The 22469-nt window shown below is 31.9% G+C and overlaps 2 protein-coding genes and 1 pseudogene across 2 annotated transcripts; all 3 read left to right on the top strand.

Annotated features, from left to right (window-relative positions):
* Positions 1-90: 90 nt before the first annotated feature.
* Positions 91-9779, top strand: LOC123683897 (annotated as a pseudogene).
* A 14-nt stretch (positions 9780-9793) lies between these two features.
* On the top strand, positions 9794-10327 carry LOC123685346 (guanine nucleotide-binding protein subunit alpha homolog). The gene has a single exon (XM_045625003.1). It carries the CDS (start codon positions 9794-9796, stop codon positions 10325-10327), a length of 534 nt encoding a protein of 177 aa, XP_045480959.1.
* Positions 10328-10384: 57 nt separating this feature from the next.
* On the top strand, positions 10385-12324 carry LOC123685345 (protein daughterless-like). Its single transcript, XM_045625002.1, has one exon. The coding sequence runs from the start codon at positions 10385-10387 to the stop codon at positions 11012-11014; it is 630 nt and encodes a 209-aa protein (XP_045480958.1). The 3' UTR covers positions 11015-12324.
* The last annotated feature ends 10145 nt before the right edge of the window (positions 12325-22469 follow it).

Below are 22469 nucleotides of genomic sequence, written 5' to 3'. Positions count from 1 at the left end.
CCACTGGATACTCAAAATCGTAGTACAATCATGTGAAGAAAAAGAACACTTGAGTACTCCAATCATGCGCATTTCGAAAAATGGTACCAATATATCAAGGTTTGATCATGATATAAATTAAGTTTGATGATAATGTAAACAAGAACAAACATGGAAAACTCCGCACCATGCTTTTTAATATTAGAAGATGGAGAAATAATCAAAGGACAATCGTTCGGAGCGAAGATACCGAAAAATGGTGAAGTTGGTAAGTTCACTTGTATTCGTATTGTTTTTTCTATTCCATTCAGAAATATAATAGTTTAAATGTTTTTCTCAAAATATCCTGGTATGACTATAAGTAGATATTATTATTAGTTTCCTAATCAATTCGTTTTCTCTTATCACTAATTAAAATATGTGGAACCGGTTCTTTAACTTCACAACACTAGATTTTCCGGTGTGCTGTGTTGTCAAATGCGTACATAACATGTATTTGTTGTCGGCGAATTTTGAAATTACAATATTGAAATCTATAATACTAATTCTATAATATACTTATTCCGTTGTTTCATTGATATTTCACCAAATGTTTTCATGGACTTCTGAAAAAACAATTTCAATTAATGAAATTTGAAAAATTTTCAAAAATATGAAGTAGGGGTATTTAAGTCTGCGGTGAGAATTAATTTGATGACTAGTTTTGTGGTTTTCATTGTAGACAATGCTCCAATAATATATTATCAAAAATAATAGATTTTCATCATTTCCATCTTTCTAATCAATAAATCTGTTTTTGAGACTTTTTCCCTGAGCAGAGCGTTAGATAACTTGTTCAAGATATCTGTATTGAATATTGAGCCGAGAATGGTCTCAAACGATAAAGTCCTTGGCCCTTGCTATAGTGCACGCGATAATTATCTAAGGGAAAAACTTTTTTAATTTTAGGGGTAGTTGAGTTTCGCATTTAGAAGAACTACAGTTTCAAGCTTCATGCCAAATATCATGTTGATCGCATAATAAGAATCACAAAAAAAATCGATAAAAATATCGAAAGATATACCCAATATTTCAGTGACAACAGATCCACTAACAATTTTGTGTTAATCTCGTCATCAGAAACACAGGAAATTCAAGCATATCTGACCTAGGCTGGAATTTAGTTTGTATATGTAAAATAATCACTAACATATCCAGGAAGATCGTCTTCAAGGTCTCGAAGAGCGCAATAGGCGTTTGAATAAACGAGAGCTCAAAATAAAAAAAAAACTATTCATTTTGTCAATCTGGATTTTTGTAAATTGCCCTTGAAGTCGATATGGTTTTCACTGTTGAATATTTTGACTATTATTTTTTCGTCTTTGAAACATATAGATCGCGTTCTCAAAATAGAAGCAGTACAACAATCAATCTTGCTCCGGAGGAGTAATTGTTTTATTGAAATTTAAATTAAAATTTAATTTGGTATAGACATTCATTCGTATAACGCCAGTGGCCTACTGTAATTCTCTTAGCTTGACTAGAAATATGTATACATTCTAATGGCTTCTATTCATGGTTCAAAATTTTATTTTATCAACAGAGCTATATCTATTTGGATCGAAAAATTCCTGTTTCGAGTTAACGTGAAAACTCGTAAAAGCCCCGAACATTTTAACTTTGGGTTTTCCACCAGAATTTCTGTGAAAAAAAATAGTTACTTGTTATTACAGCCAATAATAAGATCATCCATTGATAACACTTACTAGCGGAAAATAATTTGCTTCTGAAAGAATATTGAAAAATGTTATCTTCAATAGATACCATATCGGTTAGGCTATTAAAGAGAATCATTTTGAGACAAGAATCTGTGTGACCTCAGCGTTATCTGCCGAAATTTGTTGACTAAATTGAGTAAATAGCAAATTCTTGATCTTGACGAATGAATATGAAAAATAACTAGCCTATCTTCATTTATTGGTCTAGCGTTCAATTCCAAGGCCACCTGAAACTTTTTTTTTATATATGAGGTTTTCACTATTATTCATTTCAAAGAGTTCATCATCATATTAATTTTTTTGGAATGGAAGAAAATCAGATAAATTTTTATTGAAGAATAATTATATACGCATGATATAATTTCCGGAACAAACAATTTTTTTTATGAATAATAAAAATATTATACAAAAAGTCTTGTCAAAGGCTGAAAATGCGGTTTTTATAAAATTAAAAACAAGAACGTGAAAAATTATTTTGAATTATTGCATATGGTAAAAAAGGACGGTAAATCAGAGGAACTTTTTATATTGCTATACTCATCCTTAAAAAAGTTGTGATCTCAAAAATGGTCAGGGGAGAAGTAGTGCGAGATCTATCAACTGAACAAAAATATGAAATTGTAGTAGCCACACTCTAATCAATAAAATCTTAACAAGTGTTTGATGCACGTTGTGAAAACGATGGTGTTATTTTTAAAAACAAAAATTAAAAAACTATTTTTAATTCCAGAAGATGACAGCATCGATATCGAAACATTCGTTAAATGCCTATAAAGATTCTGTGAGTGTTGTTAATAGTGTTAATACAACCTCAGTTAATAATAAAAAATTTTGAATTCTCCTCAATGAAAATGAAATTTCTTTGATGTTAGAACCATCAATAGTTTTTGAGAATGAGGAATAACAAACGATGCAAATCTTTCTCCAAATATACTTGGACTTTTCTAAAAAAGTTCTTTTTTGTTTAATTTTGTCATGTATGTTAAATCTTTTATATGGCGTTTAATGGATTTGGTCCTTACTTAATGAAAATTCATTACATGAAACGAAAAATTAAATGAAAAAAAATTGATTTCCACAATATAACCTACATAATGACAGTTCGCTATAAAATTTTTTTTGCAAATATTCCGAGATACGGGGTGTTAGATTTCTTCTTAAAAACAAACTACATATTACATTATATTGGTTATTATTATTGCTCTGAAAGCGGATGAGATATTCAAAAAAATTTGGTGAGTTCCAACAGTGATTGTGCATTTATTGACATAGAATTGGGAATTTTATCATTCAGCCAGAAATATCTCAGTGGCGTACCAATTTATTTTTAAAAGAAAAATGTGATTTATTTCAAGATGAAAATCATTTTTGAGTTCCTCGTTCAATTTAGAAAAAATCTCTCATATGCCTTTTTTGGTATGTAGACTCATTTTCATTGAAAAAAGTCCCTTAAGCTTATTTTTATTTCTTTAATGGATTATCTATTAATGGATAGTTCTTGATAATGTATTAAAGTTGAGATGTTTGATTTTTTTGCATAAAACTGGTGCCCTATACGAAAAAAAGTTTTTATTCATAAATTGAATGAGCAAATAAAAAATAATTTTTAGTCTTAAATACATCTCAATGGCATACAATTTTTTCCTCTCGAAAAATTGGGACTAATGATTAAATAGTCAATTTTTAAGGAAAACTGTATCTCGGATTACCAAGCAACTGAAGTTATATAGCAAACTGTAATTATTTTTTATGTAGAATCAGTTTATTTACTTTGTTCTTTAAATTAGCATTGTCTTTTTGTGTAAACTTCGATTGAGTTCATACAAAATATCCTCATATATTTTATTGAATGATGATTATTCTAAAAACCATTTTTTTTTCAGTATTTCAAACTGGAATGGTGGGATATTCAGTATCCTTAACAGATCCCAGTTACAATCGTCAGATATTAATTTTAACTTATCCTATTATTGGGAGTTATGGTGTTCCTGACCAAGAACTCAAAGATGAGCATGGCATTCCCTGGTAAATACCCATTCTGTTCATCATATTTGGTTATATCTGACCTTTGCTTAATTCATTTTATAAAAATGTAATATTTTCAATTTCAGTTTTTTCGAGTCTTCCAAGATCTGGGCATATGCATTGGTTGTGGGTGAATATTGTGATTATCCCAGTCATTGGAGAAAACAACAAACATTTTCAGAATGGATGGTGCAGGAAAATGTACCAGGTATACAAGGAGTCGATAAAAAATTAGAGAGAAAGGAAGTTGTCTAGGAAAAATGGTGTATGAGCTACCCGAAACAACTGAATTAACAACCTTTGAGAATCCAAATATATTACACCTAGTCGCAGAAGTCTCAGTGGCTGTGAGTGTTCACTAATGTTACCTACATGTTAATGTTCGCTTATAATGAGATTGATGAGGAAAATGAATTGATCGCTATATACGAGCGTTTATTTAAAAAACATTGGCAGAATTCGGTTATTACAAAGATAGTCTCATTATTCTCAGCCTCTGCTATTACAAGTAAGATTGTGATAACTATTTTCTGAATATGGAGAAAGAATATATGTGAATAAAACATATGTCATCGTAGGATTATAAACATTCAACGCATTGTTTAAGGTAAACAATATAATAACAACTGAATATAAATAATACACTTGCACTCACCCAGGAAAATATAAATAAGGAAAATTTTTTATTCAGTAATGATCGCTCTATTTTTTATTGAAGACTATAATATTTTTCTATTGTCTCATCTTCAAATCCATTCAGTTAGATATAATTTTCATTGCATCAAATATTTGGGATGCAGATGGATACTGCCATATTTTATCGTTATCTTCATTTGATGTTTCGTTTCGTCAGATAGATATTCACAAATTTCCAGACTCGTCCAGAGTGTCATAGTCCCTCAATTCTTTGGTGATAATATATAGGTGGTTTCTATTTGCCCAATCAAATAAACTGAGCTGAGTCCGTTGAGAATTCTCTTCATTCTATTTAACACAAGTATAGCATCAAGAAGAGAAAATTTAAAATATTCTACATTGTCTAAATGAGATATCAAACTACTAGAAGTATTTTTTTTAAATGATATTTAAACATGTTCTAATTCCTTGGTCCATAGGTTTTAACTTGAGATTGTAATTGGAGGCAGAAACACTAATGCACTTATGCTCTATAGATTTTTGAAATGTGGATGAGCAGAATAAGTGTTTTCTTTTTTGTAAATCAAGTTTCCATTTTCTGATTTTAGTATCAAAAGTTTCAGATGTGACTCATGACTTTTTATTTGAAATATAATTAACAGGAAATATCTAGGTGTCCTTGATTTTTCGATAATTAATAATTTTTTCCTTGTCATACATGTTAGCGGAATTTAATACCTACTGTAATTCCATCATTATTTCTTTTACCTACCTCAATAACATCTCTCGTTTTGAAACATAAGAGTATGATTTGGCATATTTTTCAAAGCAATTCCAGTCTCGTCAGCTTTGAAAATATCACCATTAGAATATTTTTTTTTTCAATGTCGGGCCAAGAATTATTTGAGCAATCTTATTTTTGAAACTCTGGCAGCTTCTTCATGCATTCTACTTGAAATTATATTATTATTATTATATGGTATCTTCTTTTGAAGCGATCAATCCAACTTTTAGTTAGAAGAGGGTTAGTTAGGGGACGATAAGTTGAAAATCCTTCTGATTTCTTCTGCAATATAGATTTTCTAATGGGAACGTTTTGTAATATTTTTCGTTGAACCATTCTAGCCCTGACAGTCCCAATATTATAAGGCTGTTTATTTTAGGTATGTTCAAATTTTGAAGTTCACCTCTATTTTTTCAGATAGTTGAAACTGTAGAACTGAATGATCCATATTTTCGGCAAATATCTGCATTTGATTCGTCAATTTATTTATTAATTGACTCTTGTCGAATATAAGTACAATTTAACTCTCAATGAAATATTAGAACATATTGAAGCAATGAAGACAAACCAAATTTTGATCTCTAAGTTTTTAGAGTATTTTAAGGGCAAATCTACTCTGTCGATGCATAAAGATCTATTTATGAAAAAAACAGTTCGATTGAATTCGTATGAAATGTATTCCTAATATTCAAACTCTCTTCCGAACATTGAATGTGAGAAATTGTTCTCTAAAACCAGTCTCTCATCATAGGCGAACTAAACTGTAAATCCAAATGATTTGAAATTTAGGAATCTACATTATTATAGTCTTTACTCAGTCAATATTTTATAGAAACCAGTTACATACAACAAAAATGGATATCCAAGAATTTGTGCCGTTGATTGCGGCTTGAAGTACAACCTAATAAGATGTCTCTTGAAAAGAGGCGCTAGAGTAGATGTTGTTCCATGGAATCATAAATTAAATGTAGATGAGTATGACGGTCTCTTTCTGAGCAATGGCCCAGGTGACCCTGTTATGTGTAAAGACACAATAGAAAACATGAAAGTAGTGCTAAGATCTCCAAAAATGAAACCGATCTTCGGTATTTGCTTAGGACATCAACTATTGGCTTCTGCCATAGGATGCAAGACATTCAAGATGAGGTATGTTTGAATATTTTTATGCTTACGCAGTCCACTGATTATTTTTTTTTAGTTATGGTAATCGCGGACACAATCAACCATGTGTTCATGAACATACGAAAAAATGTTATATGACCTCACAAAATCACGGTTATGCTGTGGATCCTCACTCCTTGCCCAAGAACTGAGAACCACTCTTTACAAATGCTGATGACAAAACAAATGAGGGAATAGTTCATACCAAGCTTCCATATTTCAGTGTACAATTTCATCCAGAGCATACAGCTGGGCGAGAAGATTTAGAATGTCTGTTTGATGTATTTTTAGATCTGGTGAAAAATCAGGGCAAAAAGGAAATGACTGCTATGGAAAGTATCAAATCGAAATTATCATTCAAAAAAGAACTTTCTAGTATTGCGAGGCCAAAAAAAGTTCTTATTATCGGATCAGGGGGATTATCTATTGGACAGGCTGGAGAGTTCGATTATTCTGGATCACAAGTAATCAAAGCTCTTCGTGAAGAAAATATCCAAACTGTCCTCATCAATCCAAATATAGCTACAGTTCAAACTTCTAAAGGGCTAGCTGATAAAGTATATTTCCTACCTCTAGTTGCAGAGTATGTGGAACAAGTAATCAAAGTTGAACGTCCTGATGGAGCTCTACTTACCTTTGGTGGTCAGACTGGTCTGAATTGTGGTATTGAATTAGAAAAAAAAGGAGTATTTGAAAGATATAATGTGAATATACTAGGAACCCCTATTCAATCAATTATAGATACAGAAGATAGAAAAATTTTCAGTGAAAAAATTAACGCGATAGGAGAAAAAGTCGCTCCAAGTTTAGCAGCTCATTCAGTGAATGAAGCTCTGGAGGCAGCAGAAGAACTAGGTTATCCTGTAATGACAAGAGCAGCATTTTCTTTAGGGGGGTTAGGTTCTGGGTTCGCTAATAACAAGGAGGAACTAAGAGTACTTGCTATCAAAGGTTTGGCACATTCAGCTCAATTAATTATCGACAAATCACTTAAAGGGTGGAAAAAGGTAAGTTATCAGGTTTTTCCGTCTTACCAAAACCACTGAGTTATTTATTTTTTCTAGGTCGAGTATGAAGTTGTTAGGGATGCCTATGATAACTGTATAACAGTATGTAACATGGAAAATGTCGATCCTTTAGGAATTCATACAGGAGAATCCATTGTTGTAGCACCAAGTCAAACATTAAGTGATAGGGAATACAATATGCTTCGAACTATAGCCATAAAAGTAATTAAACATTTCGGAATCGTTGGAGAATGTAATATTCAATATGCTTTGAACCCTGATTCTGAGGAGTTTTACATAATTGAAGTGAACGCAAGATTATCGAGGAGTTCTGCATTGGCCAGTAAAGCTACCGGTTATCCATTAGCTTATGTAGCAGCTAAATTAGGATAAGGAATTCCACTTCCTGACATCAAAAACTCAGTTACAGGAGATACAACTGCTTGCTTCGAACCTAGTTTAGATTATTGTGTTGTCAAAATCCCTAGATGGGATTTACATAAATTTCAAAGGGTCAGTACTAAAATAGGAAGCTCGATGAAGAGTGTGGGAGAGGTAATGGCAATTGGAAGAAAATTTGAAGAAGAGTTTCAAAAGGCACTCCGAATGGTCGATGAAAATGTATCTGGTTTTGATCCATATATAAAAAAAGTTGAAGATGAAGAATTGGAGCAACCTACTGATAAACGAATGTTTGTTATAGCTGCAGCCTTGAAAGGTGGATATACCGTGGATAAACTTTATGAACTCACTAAAATCGACAGGTGGTTCTTGCAGAAAAAGAAAAATGTAATCGATTGGAATACATATTTGGAATCACTTACTCCGGAAGAAGTTACTCGAGAAATATTATTGAAATCTAAGCAAATAGGTTTCTGCGATAAACAAATAGGCGCAGCAGTACAAAGTACAGAACAAGCTATACGAAATATGAGAGAGGAATTAAGTGTCAAACCATTTGTGAAACGGATAGATACTGTGGCAGCAGAATGGCCAGCAACAACAAACTACCTATATCTGACGTACAATGCAATTTCCCATGATATCACATTTGATGAGGAACATGTGATGGTACTTGGCTCAGGTGTATATAGGATTGGAAGTTCAGTAGAATTCGATTGGTGCGCTGTTGGTTGTATTCGAGAACTTCGAAAATTAAATAGAAAAATAATTATGGTGAACTACAACCCTGAAACAGTCAGTACCGACTACGATATGTCTGATAGAATATATTTCGAAGAAATTTCTTATGAGGTTGTTATGGACATTTATAATATAGAGAATCCAGTTGGTATAATTTTATCCATGGGTGGTCAGTTGCCTAATAGTATAGCAATGGATTTATATCATCAACAAGCAAGAATTCTGGGAACATCTCCAAAATCGATTGACGAGGCTGAAAATAGGTTCAAATTTTCCAGAGCGTTGGATAGAATAGGAATCAAACAACCAAGATGGAAGGAACTAACAAATCTCAAATCAGCAATCGAATTTTGTGACGAAGTCAAATATCCTTGTCTAGTACGTCCATCGTATGTTTTGAGTGGGGCAGCAATGAATGTTGCTCATTCAAATAAAGATTTAGAAACTTATTTGAAAGCGGCAAGTGATGTCAGCAAAGAACATCCAGTGGTTATTTCCAAATTCGAAGTGAATGCGAAAGAATTAGACGTAGATGCTGTGGCGAGAAATGGTGAGATTTTATGTATGGCACTTTCGGAGCATGTTGAAAATGCTGGCGTTCATTCTGGCGACGCTACTTTAGTTACACCGCCTCAGGACATTAACCCTAAAACTTTGTCTAAGATAAAAGCAATAACAAAAGCAATCGCAGTAGAACTAGATGTTACTGGACCTTCAATATGCAGTTGATTGCTAAGAATGATGAACTCAAAGTCATTGAATGTAACGTCAGAGTATCTCGATCTTTTCCATTTGTGTCCAAAACTGTAGATCATGATTTCGTCGCTATGGCAACCAAAGTTATTATGGGAGAGCCTTGTGAAGAAACAAAGGTCTTGCATGGCGTTGGAAAAGTAGGGGTGAAAGTGCCCCAATTTTCATTTTCTAGATTGGCTGGAGCCGACTTCATGTTGGGTGTTGAAATGGCATCTACTGGTGAAGTAGCTGCATTTGGAGAGAACAGATATGAAGCTGCTCTAAGCAGATATTCTTTATTTTCTTTTTTATTCAAAATTTCGTTCGATCCTTTCAAATATGAATTATCACAAAATATAACTTCAAAAAATACACGGTATAATTTAAATAAAATTTGGCAACATCGTTGACAGATGACTTCTGTTACCACCTCTACCAAACGTAGGAATCCGTCAATTTATTTTCCTTAGTAAATCCGAAATCTGTAGCATGTTCTGAAAGCAGAGACAACCCTGAAAGTTTTGACTAGTGATGTTGATCATCGGCCCTTAGTGTATGTTTTGATAATGTCCACTTCACTGTGTTCGTGCTGTTTACGCTTCAAATTCAGCCCAGAAGAAATTGAACAGCGGCATGAAAGTCAAGAAATAGATAAAATGTTGGAAAAAGACAAGCAAACACTTAAGAGACAGGTAAAGCTCTTTTTGCTAGGAGCTGGAGAGAGTGGAAAATCCACATTTCTCAAACAAATGAGGATTATTCATGGGATGAAGTTCGACCATGAATATCTCAAGGAGTTCCAACAGGTCATATACGAAAATGTTGTCCGAGGGATGCAAAGTTCAGTGGATGCCAGGGCTAAATTAGACATTCCTTGGGGTGACCCTACGAACTCTAGTGCTGAAAAAGAGTTACTTCTATTCAACAAAGTATTGCATTTAGATGCAAAACTTTTTCTAAGTTACACTCCGTCTATAGCAAAATTGTGGTCTGACAGTGGTATACGAAGAGCTTTTGATCGAAGAAGAGAGTTCCAAATTGTAAGTACCTGCCATTCATGTAGTGTAGGTTATATTGATAAAAGTCATTCATCTCAGTGAATCATTATACTTGAGATCATCAATTATTTAATCTGCAAAGGATGGACCATATCCTAGATGTGTAAGCCTAATTTTAGTTCTCTAGGATACGCAGTACCACCGCTTCCCGAACCACACTTACCAGAACCAATCAAAGTGGAAAGGGCAACGTACAACACAAAGAAACGCAAGGAACCCCCAGACAGTGATACAAAACCATCCAGCTCAATAGAAAGTGTTATACAACCAAATTCGACTAGTGGGCCACAATCAAAATCTTCCAAAAGGTCGAGGAGGTATAGTAACGCTGAAGAAGAAGAAATAGACGATCCCAGCAACAAGGCAGTACGTGAAAAAGAACGTAGACAGGCCAACAATGTTCGTGAGCGAATACGTATTCGGGACATAAACGAAGCGTTGAAGGAATTGGGAAGAATATGTATGGCACATTTGAAAACGGATAAACCCCAGACAAAACTTGGCATACTTAATATGGCAGTTGAAGTTATAATGACGTTAGAGCAACAAGTTAGGGAAAGAAATTTGAATCCAAAGGCAGCTTGTTTGAAAAGAAGAGAAGAAGAGAAAGCAGAAGATGGGCCAAAACTAGGTCCTGGACCACCACATCACATGTTGGGCACCCCCCACTACTCCACCATAACGGGTCCCCCTACCAACTTGCCTCACAATCCGGGTCAGCCTCAATAGCATTGCTAGTAAATTTATCAATGGCAGGTTATCAATGGCACCTGTACATACCCACACTCGTACAAACGGCCATCATTTCTTCATCAAGCATCAATCATGAACAATATTATATTTTTTTAAGGATATTCTGTGATACAAGTACTTAAATATTTGAACTATAATACAGTTTCCTTCTTGTTAGAACTTGATCAGAATTTTTGAATATATTGTAGCGGTACTTTTTCAGTCATGAATTATTGCACTGAAAGGCAATCCTATTTTACTTCTGCTTCAACCTCTTCTACTCTAGAAAAACAAATATGATTTTCATTGCATTTATATGTTTTATGACTCATATTCTGTTGAGATTTCCATAACAACTCTTGTTTGAATTAGGACAAGCACTTCCACTGTTCCATTATGTTATTACATATTAAAATGTTCAATATTTTTTGGTTATGAGTGAAAAGGGACGAATAAGCTCTCTTTGAATCTAATCTAATTTCTTCTTATTTTTGATTAATTCCAAACTCATTCATCCTAAGCGCTTGAAGTATGGAATATTCAATTCTAATTTGCCCATAATTGTTTGATATTTTCCCGTTACATTTCTTTTTTTCGATTCAAATCATTTTTTGGGTCAATGCCTTAATTTCCCTTTTTTAAATTTCTTTCAACTGTTATTCCAAATTTCACTTACAAATTTTTAAAGATGAGAATGAGCATTTCGTGGTTCATTTTCATTGTTTTGAAATAAATGAGATCAAACACTGCTAAGAAGAACTGATATAGATAAGAATAATTAGTTACGTCGCAAATTTATTTGAGCTTTGTTAGGGCCGAAACTAGCCTATGTTATGATATTATACAACAATATAATTCCGTCACAGTAGATAATACCAGGAACAACAGAAATTTAAAAAAAAAGTGGAATTATAAATCTTGCAGATAAGATTGATTTGGCCTAATAGTTTTTTTTTTTTGGTGATGTTCATTGAATTATATTTTTTCTTTTTTCATTAGTTTTTATAATTAAACATTGAACATAACAATTGACACGATTTATCCATTATTTTAAAGAAGTGTTGAGTTTCTAATGTGCCATTCAAAGACCTGCAAAAATAGTTTGTCTACCAAGGTCAAGGTCGTTTTTATTGTTTTGTATGAAGAACATGAAATTTATACATATCTAAACATTGGAATAATACAATTGAATGCTTCTGTAGGAATGAGTTTATTCAAATAAGTATGTGTTTGGTCTGATTCTAATTTAACCATTTCCTTTTTTTATAGGTACTCGATTATTAAAAGTTGTGTAATATTGAAACTTACATTGAACATTGTTATTTTTTCTGATTTAATATTCCTGAATTAATGTTTTCAATTGATGGAAACCATTTCTTCTGAGGAAAATATATCGTTTTCATGTTAGATATTTTCTTCAATTTCAAAAAGACTTGTTATTCCAATCAGTAGGGTGAATACCTATCCCTTACAATTTTTTAGTTTGAGATATACAGGGTGGGTTAGGAAAATTATTGAAATTCTGACGGAATCGATAGCACTGCGCGCATAAGCTTGAATTATTTTCTGACTCTACGGCTGGTCTGAAGTGAAACACGATATCACTTAGTTTTTTTAAATGCGAATTTCCAATTTCTATTTCATATATTCATAAACTTCATGAGATTCTAATTTGGAAATACCCCACTTGTCATCAATTTTTTTTTGTTGAAAAATTTCGTTATTACAATGATTTAAACTTAAGATCATATTTTCAAAGAAGATAATTGTAAGATATAAGTTTTCAATGAATTCTTGAAAACTTGATCTGAATTCTCTTGAGGAGTTCGAAATGGCTGCATATTTTCGGTTGAAAAGTCTCATCAATATTTATCGCTCATATGATGTCTGCAAACTTTTTTGATAATTTCAATATGATTTAAATGAGATGCAGTTTTATTTGAAAAAAACTTGCAGACATATAAACAGATCATTTGAGTGATAAATATTGATGAGACTCCTTGAAATAATTCAGAATATCTTCCTGTTTTTTCACGAGTTCTCCATTCAATTTTGTCAAAACGAATGTTTCCAAAGATTTTGATGATTTCTTTGATTTGATTTGGCTTATCTTCAATTGGTTTACTACTAGGTATTAAGGAGAGTTGAGTAATCTTATCCCTTTGAAGTTGTATGCGTGAAAATAGTTATGGAAACATCGAATTTTAGTTTTTTTCTGTGTTTTCCGGAAGTCACACACTTCTCCACGCAATTATAAATTGCGGTTTTTCCTCATTTAAAGTTCTTCCTCGATAACTCTCAAAGTATTCATTTTAGGTATAGGGTTTGCCCAAGTTTGCCCACTATTTTTGTTCGTAGAATCGACTGAAATAAAAAAAATATAGGTTCTGATTTGAAAATCTTTAGTTTTGATGAATTTGAGTTGTCCAAGTTCATGATCTTCTGACCCTGTACATTTTTGGTCCAAACCGCAGTCTTATAATACTACGTTTTTGCAGAATCGAAAAAAAAATTCCGAAAAAAGCTCTTTCTGTCGAAAAATTTAAAAAAATCCCCCATCGCCACCATTTTTTCCATAAGAATTCCTCATCAACCGTTGTGTTTTTACCTAAGGAATGGATATTTCCGAAATTGTCATCAAAAAAGCTATCTAATGATGCAATAATATACTGGGTGTGCCAATGGAAAAAAGGTTTCCGGTATAACCGGAAGTTGAAATTATTTTAGGGAGAAAGATCATAACCTCAAAACCCCAAAATGCAAATTTTCAGCTGAAAATTATGATTAGTTTTCCATAAACGTCTAATATTGTATTGTTCTATCAATTTTCTTTTAGAAAGCTTCAAGTGTGTTATTGAAACTACAACGTCAAAAAAGTTTATATAATTTCAGTATTTGAAAAACTGCCCACTTTCAAAGGATCTAAATTTCACCCTAAATGAAACTTTGGAAAATCCCGTTTTTCTGAATTTTTTTATGCGCCGTGTGAAATACTATACTTTATTCTGCTTTTAGGAGCTGTTTATAGGAATTTGACTATTTTTTTCTTGGAATTAAGTCTATTTAATTAAAATAAATTTTTGCTTCGGTACATTCTAGGCTCTGTTCGCGCTCGAAAAGTAATTGAATGCTAATCGCAAATAATTGAAATTCAAGCTAGAAGTAGATAACTCATCAGTAATGAATCGATTTTCATATAATGTCCGAGTAAAAGGAGTCGGTATCCATTAGGAAATGCCAATGCAGACTATGCGAAAAACATTTTTGTTACTGCTCAGTCACATTAACAATTTTGTTTTTTGAACCCCTTTTTCTCTAGTCTATATTGAGGCCCATTTTCATAACTATTTGTTATCTGAATTTACTCCACTTCTGGCACTATTACATCATGTCTTTTTGATTCTCTCAGTTCGTATTCCAAAGTTCCATCACATTTAGAAAAGTCACATATACAAGTTATTTTTGAGTTTTTTTTATTCGTAAATTCAATTTACAATTTTTCATGAAATGAAATTACAAAAATGATGAACATATAAATATTGTATCCATAGTCCATTATTCTAATTTGTATTGGGCTATTTCTGAAAAATGGTAAATATCTGATGTGCAATATCTTGGATCGTTTTAAATAAACTGAACTCGTGTCAAATAAGCTTACCTATGTTTTGGAGAAATAATTCTCGAACACTTAACGAAAATTTATGCTGTTATTTTTTGTGATGTTTCTTTTTTTTTCAATTTCATTTCAGAAACTAATTTCATTCAAATAGCTTTTCATGAAGAATATGGACGGATTTTTTTATATTCTCCCCATTGCAAGACTTAAACTGTCAAAATTTTAATGCACTCATATAATTTTCTTCACGAAAGAGTGGCATCTATAAAATTAGTAGTTTTCATGAGTTGTGAATATTTTGTATAATTTGCAATTTTTGTAATTTTGAACGATGCCCATTACTCGGTTTGATGTATCTCTGTTATGGAGAAGCGATACTGGTGAATTCTTTGATGAGGTGCTAATATCTGGTGCTCCTTTATCACCGGAAATAAAAAACTGTAAACACGCTCTTAAAGTTTCTATTTCGGTTGAACTATGTTATGTATCCTCTTCAGAATCGGTCAAAAATTCAGCGTTAGAAATAGACAGTTTTTCGAATTCGTTTTAAAACTACTAGATAATAGCAAAAATTCAACCGAAATTTTTCAATACTAGAGTGTTTTTTCTCAATGGAATATGCATAATTTAAAGAACAATAAATATTGTCGGAGATATAATTGTTTTATCTGTCTTTCGTTCCTATCTCAATAAATATTTATTCGATTGTTCCTGTTGAAACCAAGTGCGTAAAGTCAGATTATTCTTAGTGAAATGACGATTGAAGATGTTTGAAAAGAAAATATAAGATTGGATCTCGGATGGGATATACATACACATAAATCGAGAATAATGAAAATTATACGACACGTTCTTTTTTGTGTATCACCGCGTTATATTCTGTTTTTTTTTGAAATACTTTATTCCAGAACCACACTTGAATATCGAAACCGGTTTCTATAGTTTTGTAAAAAATTGAGAAAATTTGTTGAAAATTATTATTGTTGTTTTTTCAATATACAATGAATTTTATAAAATGAAAAGTCATCAATATCATGTTATTGGATTCTATAGCGATTACGTAGTATTCATTCTTTTGACTCTACAATTTTAGCAGTTTACGTTTTAAGAATGTGGGGTATCTAAAAAATCTGATGAAAAAATCCGCCAATCTGCATTTCAGAACATTTCATTGGATTGAGAAAGAGCTTGTGATTGTGTGCAAAATTAGTATGTTGTGTTCCATTGATCTTCCAAGAGAATCAGGAACATGAAAGCTAAAAATCCGAGAATAAAATATTTCTAGCAAACTTCATAATAATAAATGACTAATATAGAGGATGGTCTAGATTTTAGTACAATAACTTAGACGTTGGATAGAACAACTAATTTCATGAAAAAATCCTATACACATATATCCTAACAAAAGTCCAAGAAAATGGTCAATGAAATACGAATTTTGAGCTTAAAACTTGAATTTTCGATATAAGTTACTTTGAAGCATCTAAAAACGAACTGTGAAAGGTTTTTTTAAATTCACCCCCGAGAAGGGGTGAAAAAAAACAAAAAAAGTGTTTTTTTTTTAATTTTGGGGAAATGGTAAGTGTTAGAAAAAAAAGTTTCGAATAAAAGTTGTAGAGCGTAAAATTTTACATAAAAATGTTCTCATAACTGTTTTTCCTAAAATTGAAATTAACTGAGATAGGGTAGCTAGAAGCTAGGGGATGATAACAGGAACTTTAAAAAATCATAAGTTGTTGAAAAATTGAAAAAACTCATAATTTTTTTTTTAAATTACTTATATGATTATAAACTTTAATTCTAGAGGAATTTTTTTTTTTAATTGTTTATGAAAAAGTTATAACAATTTAAAATTTTTATTTTCAAATTAAATCAACTTCAACTGATGAAAATATATTTTTTTTTTTAATAGATTAAAATTTTAAGAAATTGACCATACGCGTTGAAATTTAATTTTCACCTGTTCTTTTCAAGCAGGTATAAAATAATTTACTCTAAAAACTCTGACATGGTACTCAAATGAAAGGTCTCGTTGGGAGGAACTCAACAATGGTCTAACTTTCGATCTGGTATCAACGGTTCTCGAGTTATAGCTGTTTTTTAGAATTTTCAAAAAAAATTAAAAAGTCTGATATGGTACTCAAATGAAAGGTCTCGTTGGGAGGAACTCAAAAATGGTCTAACTTTCGATCTGGGATCAACGGTTCTCGAGTTATAGCAGTTTTTTGGGATTTCAAAAAAAAATTAAAAAGCCTGACATGGTACTCAAATGAAAGGTCTCGTTGGGAGGAACTCAAAAATGGTCTAACTTTCGATCTGGGATCAACGGTTCTCGAGTTATAGCTGTTTTTTAGAATCTTCAAAAAAAATTAAAAAGTCTGATATGGTACTCAAATGAAAGGTCTCCTTGGGAGGAACTCAAAAATGGTCTCACTTTCGATTTGGGATCAACGGTTTTCGAGTTATAGTTGTTTCTTAGAATTTTCAAAAAAAAAATAAAAAGTCTGACATGGTACTCAAATGAAAGGTCTCGTTGGGAGGAACTCAAAAATGGTTGTGGGGCAAGCATATCCATATTAAAAATCTCAGATTTATACCACCAGATGGCAGACTAAACCCCCTTGATAACGTTACCACAAAATTCGAAATAACTCAATTTTGGGGGCGTCTAGGGAGGAACTGATTGCAAATAGGAATTCTGTATGGAAAATACTGTATTACATCAAATTTTGGAGTCGATCTAAATCAAAAACTTTTTTTGGCGAAAAAATATCCAAGGTTATATCGGGTGTCCCAAGGTGAGTGGCCTATTAGATTATTATGGAAACTATTGATGGTAAAGATTTCAAATTTTGTGGATAGATATTTGGCCATGTAAGGTATATTTTTAAAATAATTTCACATTTCCAGTGTTGCCGGATGTACGACAATTTGGCAACAACTTTGTTATTTTGAATGGGACATCCGGTATTTCTATTTTTTTTATGATACTCCATAAAATATTAAATCTATTCACTCTTACTTTTTCATCCCTATCTTTAACGGTTTTTGAGTTATTAATTATTTTTCGAAATTTTAGATCAAATTGGCGTATTACGAAAGTGTCTCTAGTTCGCTCAATATTTGAGATTTAAGTCAGAAATTTTGCGAGTCGTTAGATATTGATCTGATCTGTGTCACTGCTTCTGAATTATGGTCGTCAATAATACAGGACGGACCAAAAACAATCATCATTTGCCAAGTTACAAAATTGTAAAAAAGTCTATTTTTTCAAATTAGACACCTAGTATATTTTTCAATTTTTGGAATCAGTACAACACACTCTACAATTTTCCTTTTCACGTCCCTATACCTATCTCAACTGGATTCCGAGTTATATGCGTTATATGTATATATCTTTCTTGAGCCATTATTTATAGAAAAACCTCGGAACAAAACACCTGTTAGGCAATAATTGTTTATTTTGACATTTATGGATTGAACTGATTCATTGATATATCGATCTATGAACGACATAGAGAAAATAACAATACAAAAGAAATTAACGCTTATTGAATCAATGTGAGTTCTAATAAACGCATATAACTCGGAGTCCAGTTGAGATAGGTATAGGGACGTGAATAGAAAAATTGTAGAGTGTGTTGTACTGATTCCAAAAATTGAAAAATATACTAGGTGTCTAATTTGAAAAAATAGACTTTTTACAATTTTGTAACTTGGCAAATGATGATTTTTTTTGGTCCGTCCTGTATTATTGACGACCATAATTCAAATGCAGTGACACAGATCAGATCAATATCTAACGACTTGCAAAATTTCTGACTTAAATCTCAAATATTGAGCGAACTAGAGTCATTTTCTTAATACGCCAATTTGATCTAAAATTTCGAAAAATAATTAATAACTCAAAAACCGTTGAAGATAGGGATGAAAAAATAAGAGTGAATAGATTTAATATTTTATGGAGTATCATAAAAAAAATAGAAATACCGGATGTCCCATTCAAAATAACAAAGTTGTTGCCAAATTGTCGTTCATCCGGCAACACTGGAAATGTGAATGTATTTTAAAAATGTACCTTATATGGCCAAATATCTATCTACAAAATTTGAAATCTTTACCATCAATAGTTTCCATTATAATCTAATAGGCCACTCACCTTGGGACACCCGATATATAGTCTTGGTTTTTTCGAAAAATACGACCGATCGAATTTGAACTTTTTATGGTGTATTTAGATAGTTTCCAGGATGTACATTCCGAATCAGGCATCGATTTCGATTAGAAAAAATTGTATACACATTTAAAGCACTATTTTTCTACAAAATTAGCCATATTTCACCTCTGGGAAGTGCTAGGAAGAAACCGATGGTAGATGTATATTCAGAATCGAAAATTCTGCATATAACCAAATTTTGAATGTGATCCGCAGCCAATTTTTTTTTTCAAGAAAACACCTACAAAAAAGGTCTGATATAGTACTCAAATGAAAGGTCTCGATGGGAGGAACTCAAAAATGGTCTAACTTTCGATCTGGGATTAACGGTTTTCGAGTTATAGCAGTTTTTAAGAATTTTCAAAAAAAAATTAAAAGTCTGATATGGTACTCAAATGAAAGGTCTGGTTGGGAGGAACTCAAAAATGGTCCAACTTTCGATCTGGGATTAACGGTTCTCTAGTTATAACAGTTTTTTGGGATTTAAAATAAAAATTAAAGAGTCTGCTATGGTACTCAAATGAAAGGTCTCGTTGGGAGAGCCGTTGATCCCAGATCGAAAGTTAGACCATTTTTGAGTTCCTCCCAACAAGACCTTTCATTTGAGTACCATATCAGACTTTTTAATTTTTTTTGGAAATTCTAAAAAACCGCTATAATTCGAGAACCGTTGATCCCAGATCGAAAGTTAGACCATTTTTGAGTTCCTCCCAACGAGACCTTTCATTTGAGTACCATGTCAGACTTTTTAATTTTTTTTTTGAAATCCCAAAAAACTGCTATAACTCGAGAACCGTTGATTTCAGATCGAAAGTTAGACCATTTTTGAGTTCCTCCCAACAAGACCTTTCATTTGAGTACCATGTCAAACTTTTTAATTTTTTTTTGAAATCCCAAAAAACTGCTATAACTCGAGAACCGTTGATCCCAGATCGGAAGTTAGACCATTTTTGAGTTCCTCCCAACGAGACCTTTCATTTGAGTACCATATCAGACTCTTTAATTTTTTTTAAATCCCAAAAAACTTCTATAACTCGAGAACCGTTGATCCCAGATCGAAAGTTAGACCATTTTTGAGTTCCTCCCAACGAGACCTTTCATTTGAGTACCATATCAGACTTCTTTTGTGGGTGTTTTCTTGAAAAAAAAATTGGCGGCGGATCACGTTCAAAATTTGGTTACATGCAGAATTTTCGATTCTGAATATACATCTACCATCGGTTTCTTCCTAGCACTTCCCAGATGTGAGATATGGCTAATTTTGTAGAAAAATAGTGCTTTAAATGTGTATACAAATTTTTCTGATCGAAATCGATGCCTGATTCGGAATGTACATCCTCGAAACTATCTAAATACACCATAAAAAGTTCAAATTCGATCGGTCGTATTTTTCGAAAAAACCAAGACTATAATCTTGGATATTTTTTCGCCAAAAAAAGTTTTTTGATTCAGATCGACTCCAAAATTTGATGTAATACAGTATTTTCCATGCATGAGGTACCGAAGTCGGTAGTAAAAGCAAAGTCGCCGCCACACAATATCTTTCACCAGGTAAATTATTTTATACCTGCTTGAAAAGAACAGGTAAAAATTAAATTTCAACGCGTATGGTCAATTTCTTAAAATATTAATCTATTAAAAAAAAAAAACAATATTTTCATCAGTTAAAGTTGATTTAATTTGAAAATAAAAATTTTGAATTGTTATAACTTTTTCATAAACAATTAAAAAAAAAAAAATTTCCTCTAGAATTAAAGTTTATAATCATATAAGTAATTTAAAAAAAAAATTATGAGTTTTTTCAATTTTTCAACAACTTATGATTTTTTAAAGTTCCTGTTATCATCCCCTAGCTTCTAGCTACCCTATCTCAGTTAATTTCAATTTTAGGAAAAACAGTTTTGAGAACATTTTTATGTAAAATTTTACGCTCTACAACTTTTATTCGAATCTTTTTTTTCTAACACTTACCATTTCCCCAAAATTTCAAAAAAACCACTTTTTTTATTTTTTTTTCACCCCTTTTCGGGGGTGAATTTAAAAAAACCTTTCACAGTTCGTTTTTAGATGCTTCAAAGTAACTTATATCGAAAATTCAAGTTTTAAGCTCAAAATTCGTATTTCATTGACCATTTTCTTGGACTACAAGCTTCGTTTTCAAGATAAACGGTATTAAAGTTTGAAAAAAAATCAGTTTATTACTTATAACTGATGAACTTTTAATTTTAATTGGCAGTAATTTCAATAATAATTCCTTTTTCTGCTTAGAAGATTCATGTTCCTCAATGTCCATCAAATCTAGCTCACATGTGGTGGTTATTCATTTTCCAAAATAAATGATTATTAAGAACAAATAACGAAAACTTGCTTTCTCATCTCACTCACGGAAGAAACGAGATTATTTTTACATTTCTGATGAAATAAAAATTTCCCGATATTTCAATTGCATACTATAAAAGAATAATTCGAAAAATAGAGAAAATTAAGTTGTATTTTCTGGTGAATTCCATAAAACTCTAATAAGAATATTTGTTAGCTTTCCTTGGAAACTAATTAAATTAAGTTGGTTATCGAAAACACTGCAAACTTCATATAATGATTGATTACTTCATCCTACATGGAAAATATTTCAATTTTTTAGAAACCATCAAAAATACTTTGAAAAAGCCTTGCACCCAATACCATTATGTGAATAATAGATATTTTTCATGTCTAGACAACCAATCATTGTGGAATATGTATTCAAGAATGAAAAGGTTAATCTGTTTATTTGGTAGCTATGATTTTACCGAATGATAAAACGATTCGTGAGATGTATAGAGTTTTCTGGTAGTGATGACAAGAATTAAAAAAACTAATTATTCAGTGAGAATTTTTTTGTATTCGAAAAATTGCATTACGTAAGAAAAATAATGATTTTTAATCAGTTTTCCATATGAATTTGGTTGTATTTAATCAATAGTACATCATCAATGTTGATTTTTTATTGCTTAGCTGTTGGAATATCAGCATCAACTTGTGATATATCCCCACAAGGTGTTAAATCACTCGATCTGTGAGAATAATCAACTAGAACATTCTTGAGATCATTTAATCGCCAAATTTGTTTTCTCAATAATTCTATTGTTAAGTGGCTATATGGCATGTAGCACCATCTTGTTGAAACCGAATATCCTCCAGATTATTCTCAACAACAGAAAAAAAAAAATCATTCAATCGTATCGTTTCCGTTAACTATCATCTCCGACCATTTTCCTAAAAAAATCCTTAAAATTTTCGTGTGGATTTTCATCACTCCAGTCAACCGAAAATGATCTTCATCGCTGTGAAAAGTTTCAGATGAAATTATTCATCATTTTCAAGTTGAGCAAAATCAGAAAATAAACATTTTTGGTGGTCCAATGACTTCAGTTCTTGGACCAGTAGTGAATCCAATTCATTCCTTTAAATTCTCCATGTTGTTGTTGATAAAGATTTAATTGTTGAGAACAGCTTGGATTTTCTCTTGCACTTGCTGCGACCAAATCAATATTCTCTTGTAAGTGCGTATTTCTTCGTCGTACTGGTACTCTTGAATCGTATAAAGAAAATTCACTTTCAAATTTGTCTACAATACGACG

This window comes from Harmonia axyridis, chromosome 7 (assembly GCF_914767665.1).
Source record: "Harmonia axyridis chromosome 7, icHarAxyr1.1, whole genome shotgun sequence".
Classification (NCBI taxonomy): Eukaryota; Metazoa; Arthropoda; class Insecta; order Coleoptera; family Coccinellidae; genus Harmonia; species Harmonia axyridis.
The sequence above is the reverse complement of the archived record's forward strand: the minus strand, read 5'-3'. Positions and strand labels throughout refer to the sequence as shown.

Coding starts and splice junctions, on each gene's coding strand:
- LOC123685345 (XM_045625002.1), top strand. CDS start 10,385: ATGTGTAAGCCTAATTTTAGTTCTCTAGGATACGCAGTACCACCGCTT.
- LOC123685346 (XM_045625003.1), top strand. CDS start 9,794: ATGTCCACTTCACTGTGTTCGTGCTGTTTACGCTTCAAATTCAGCCCA.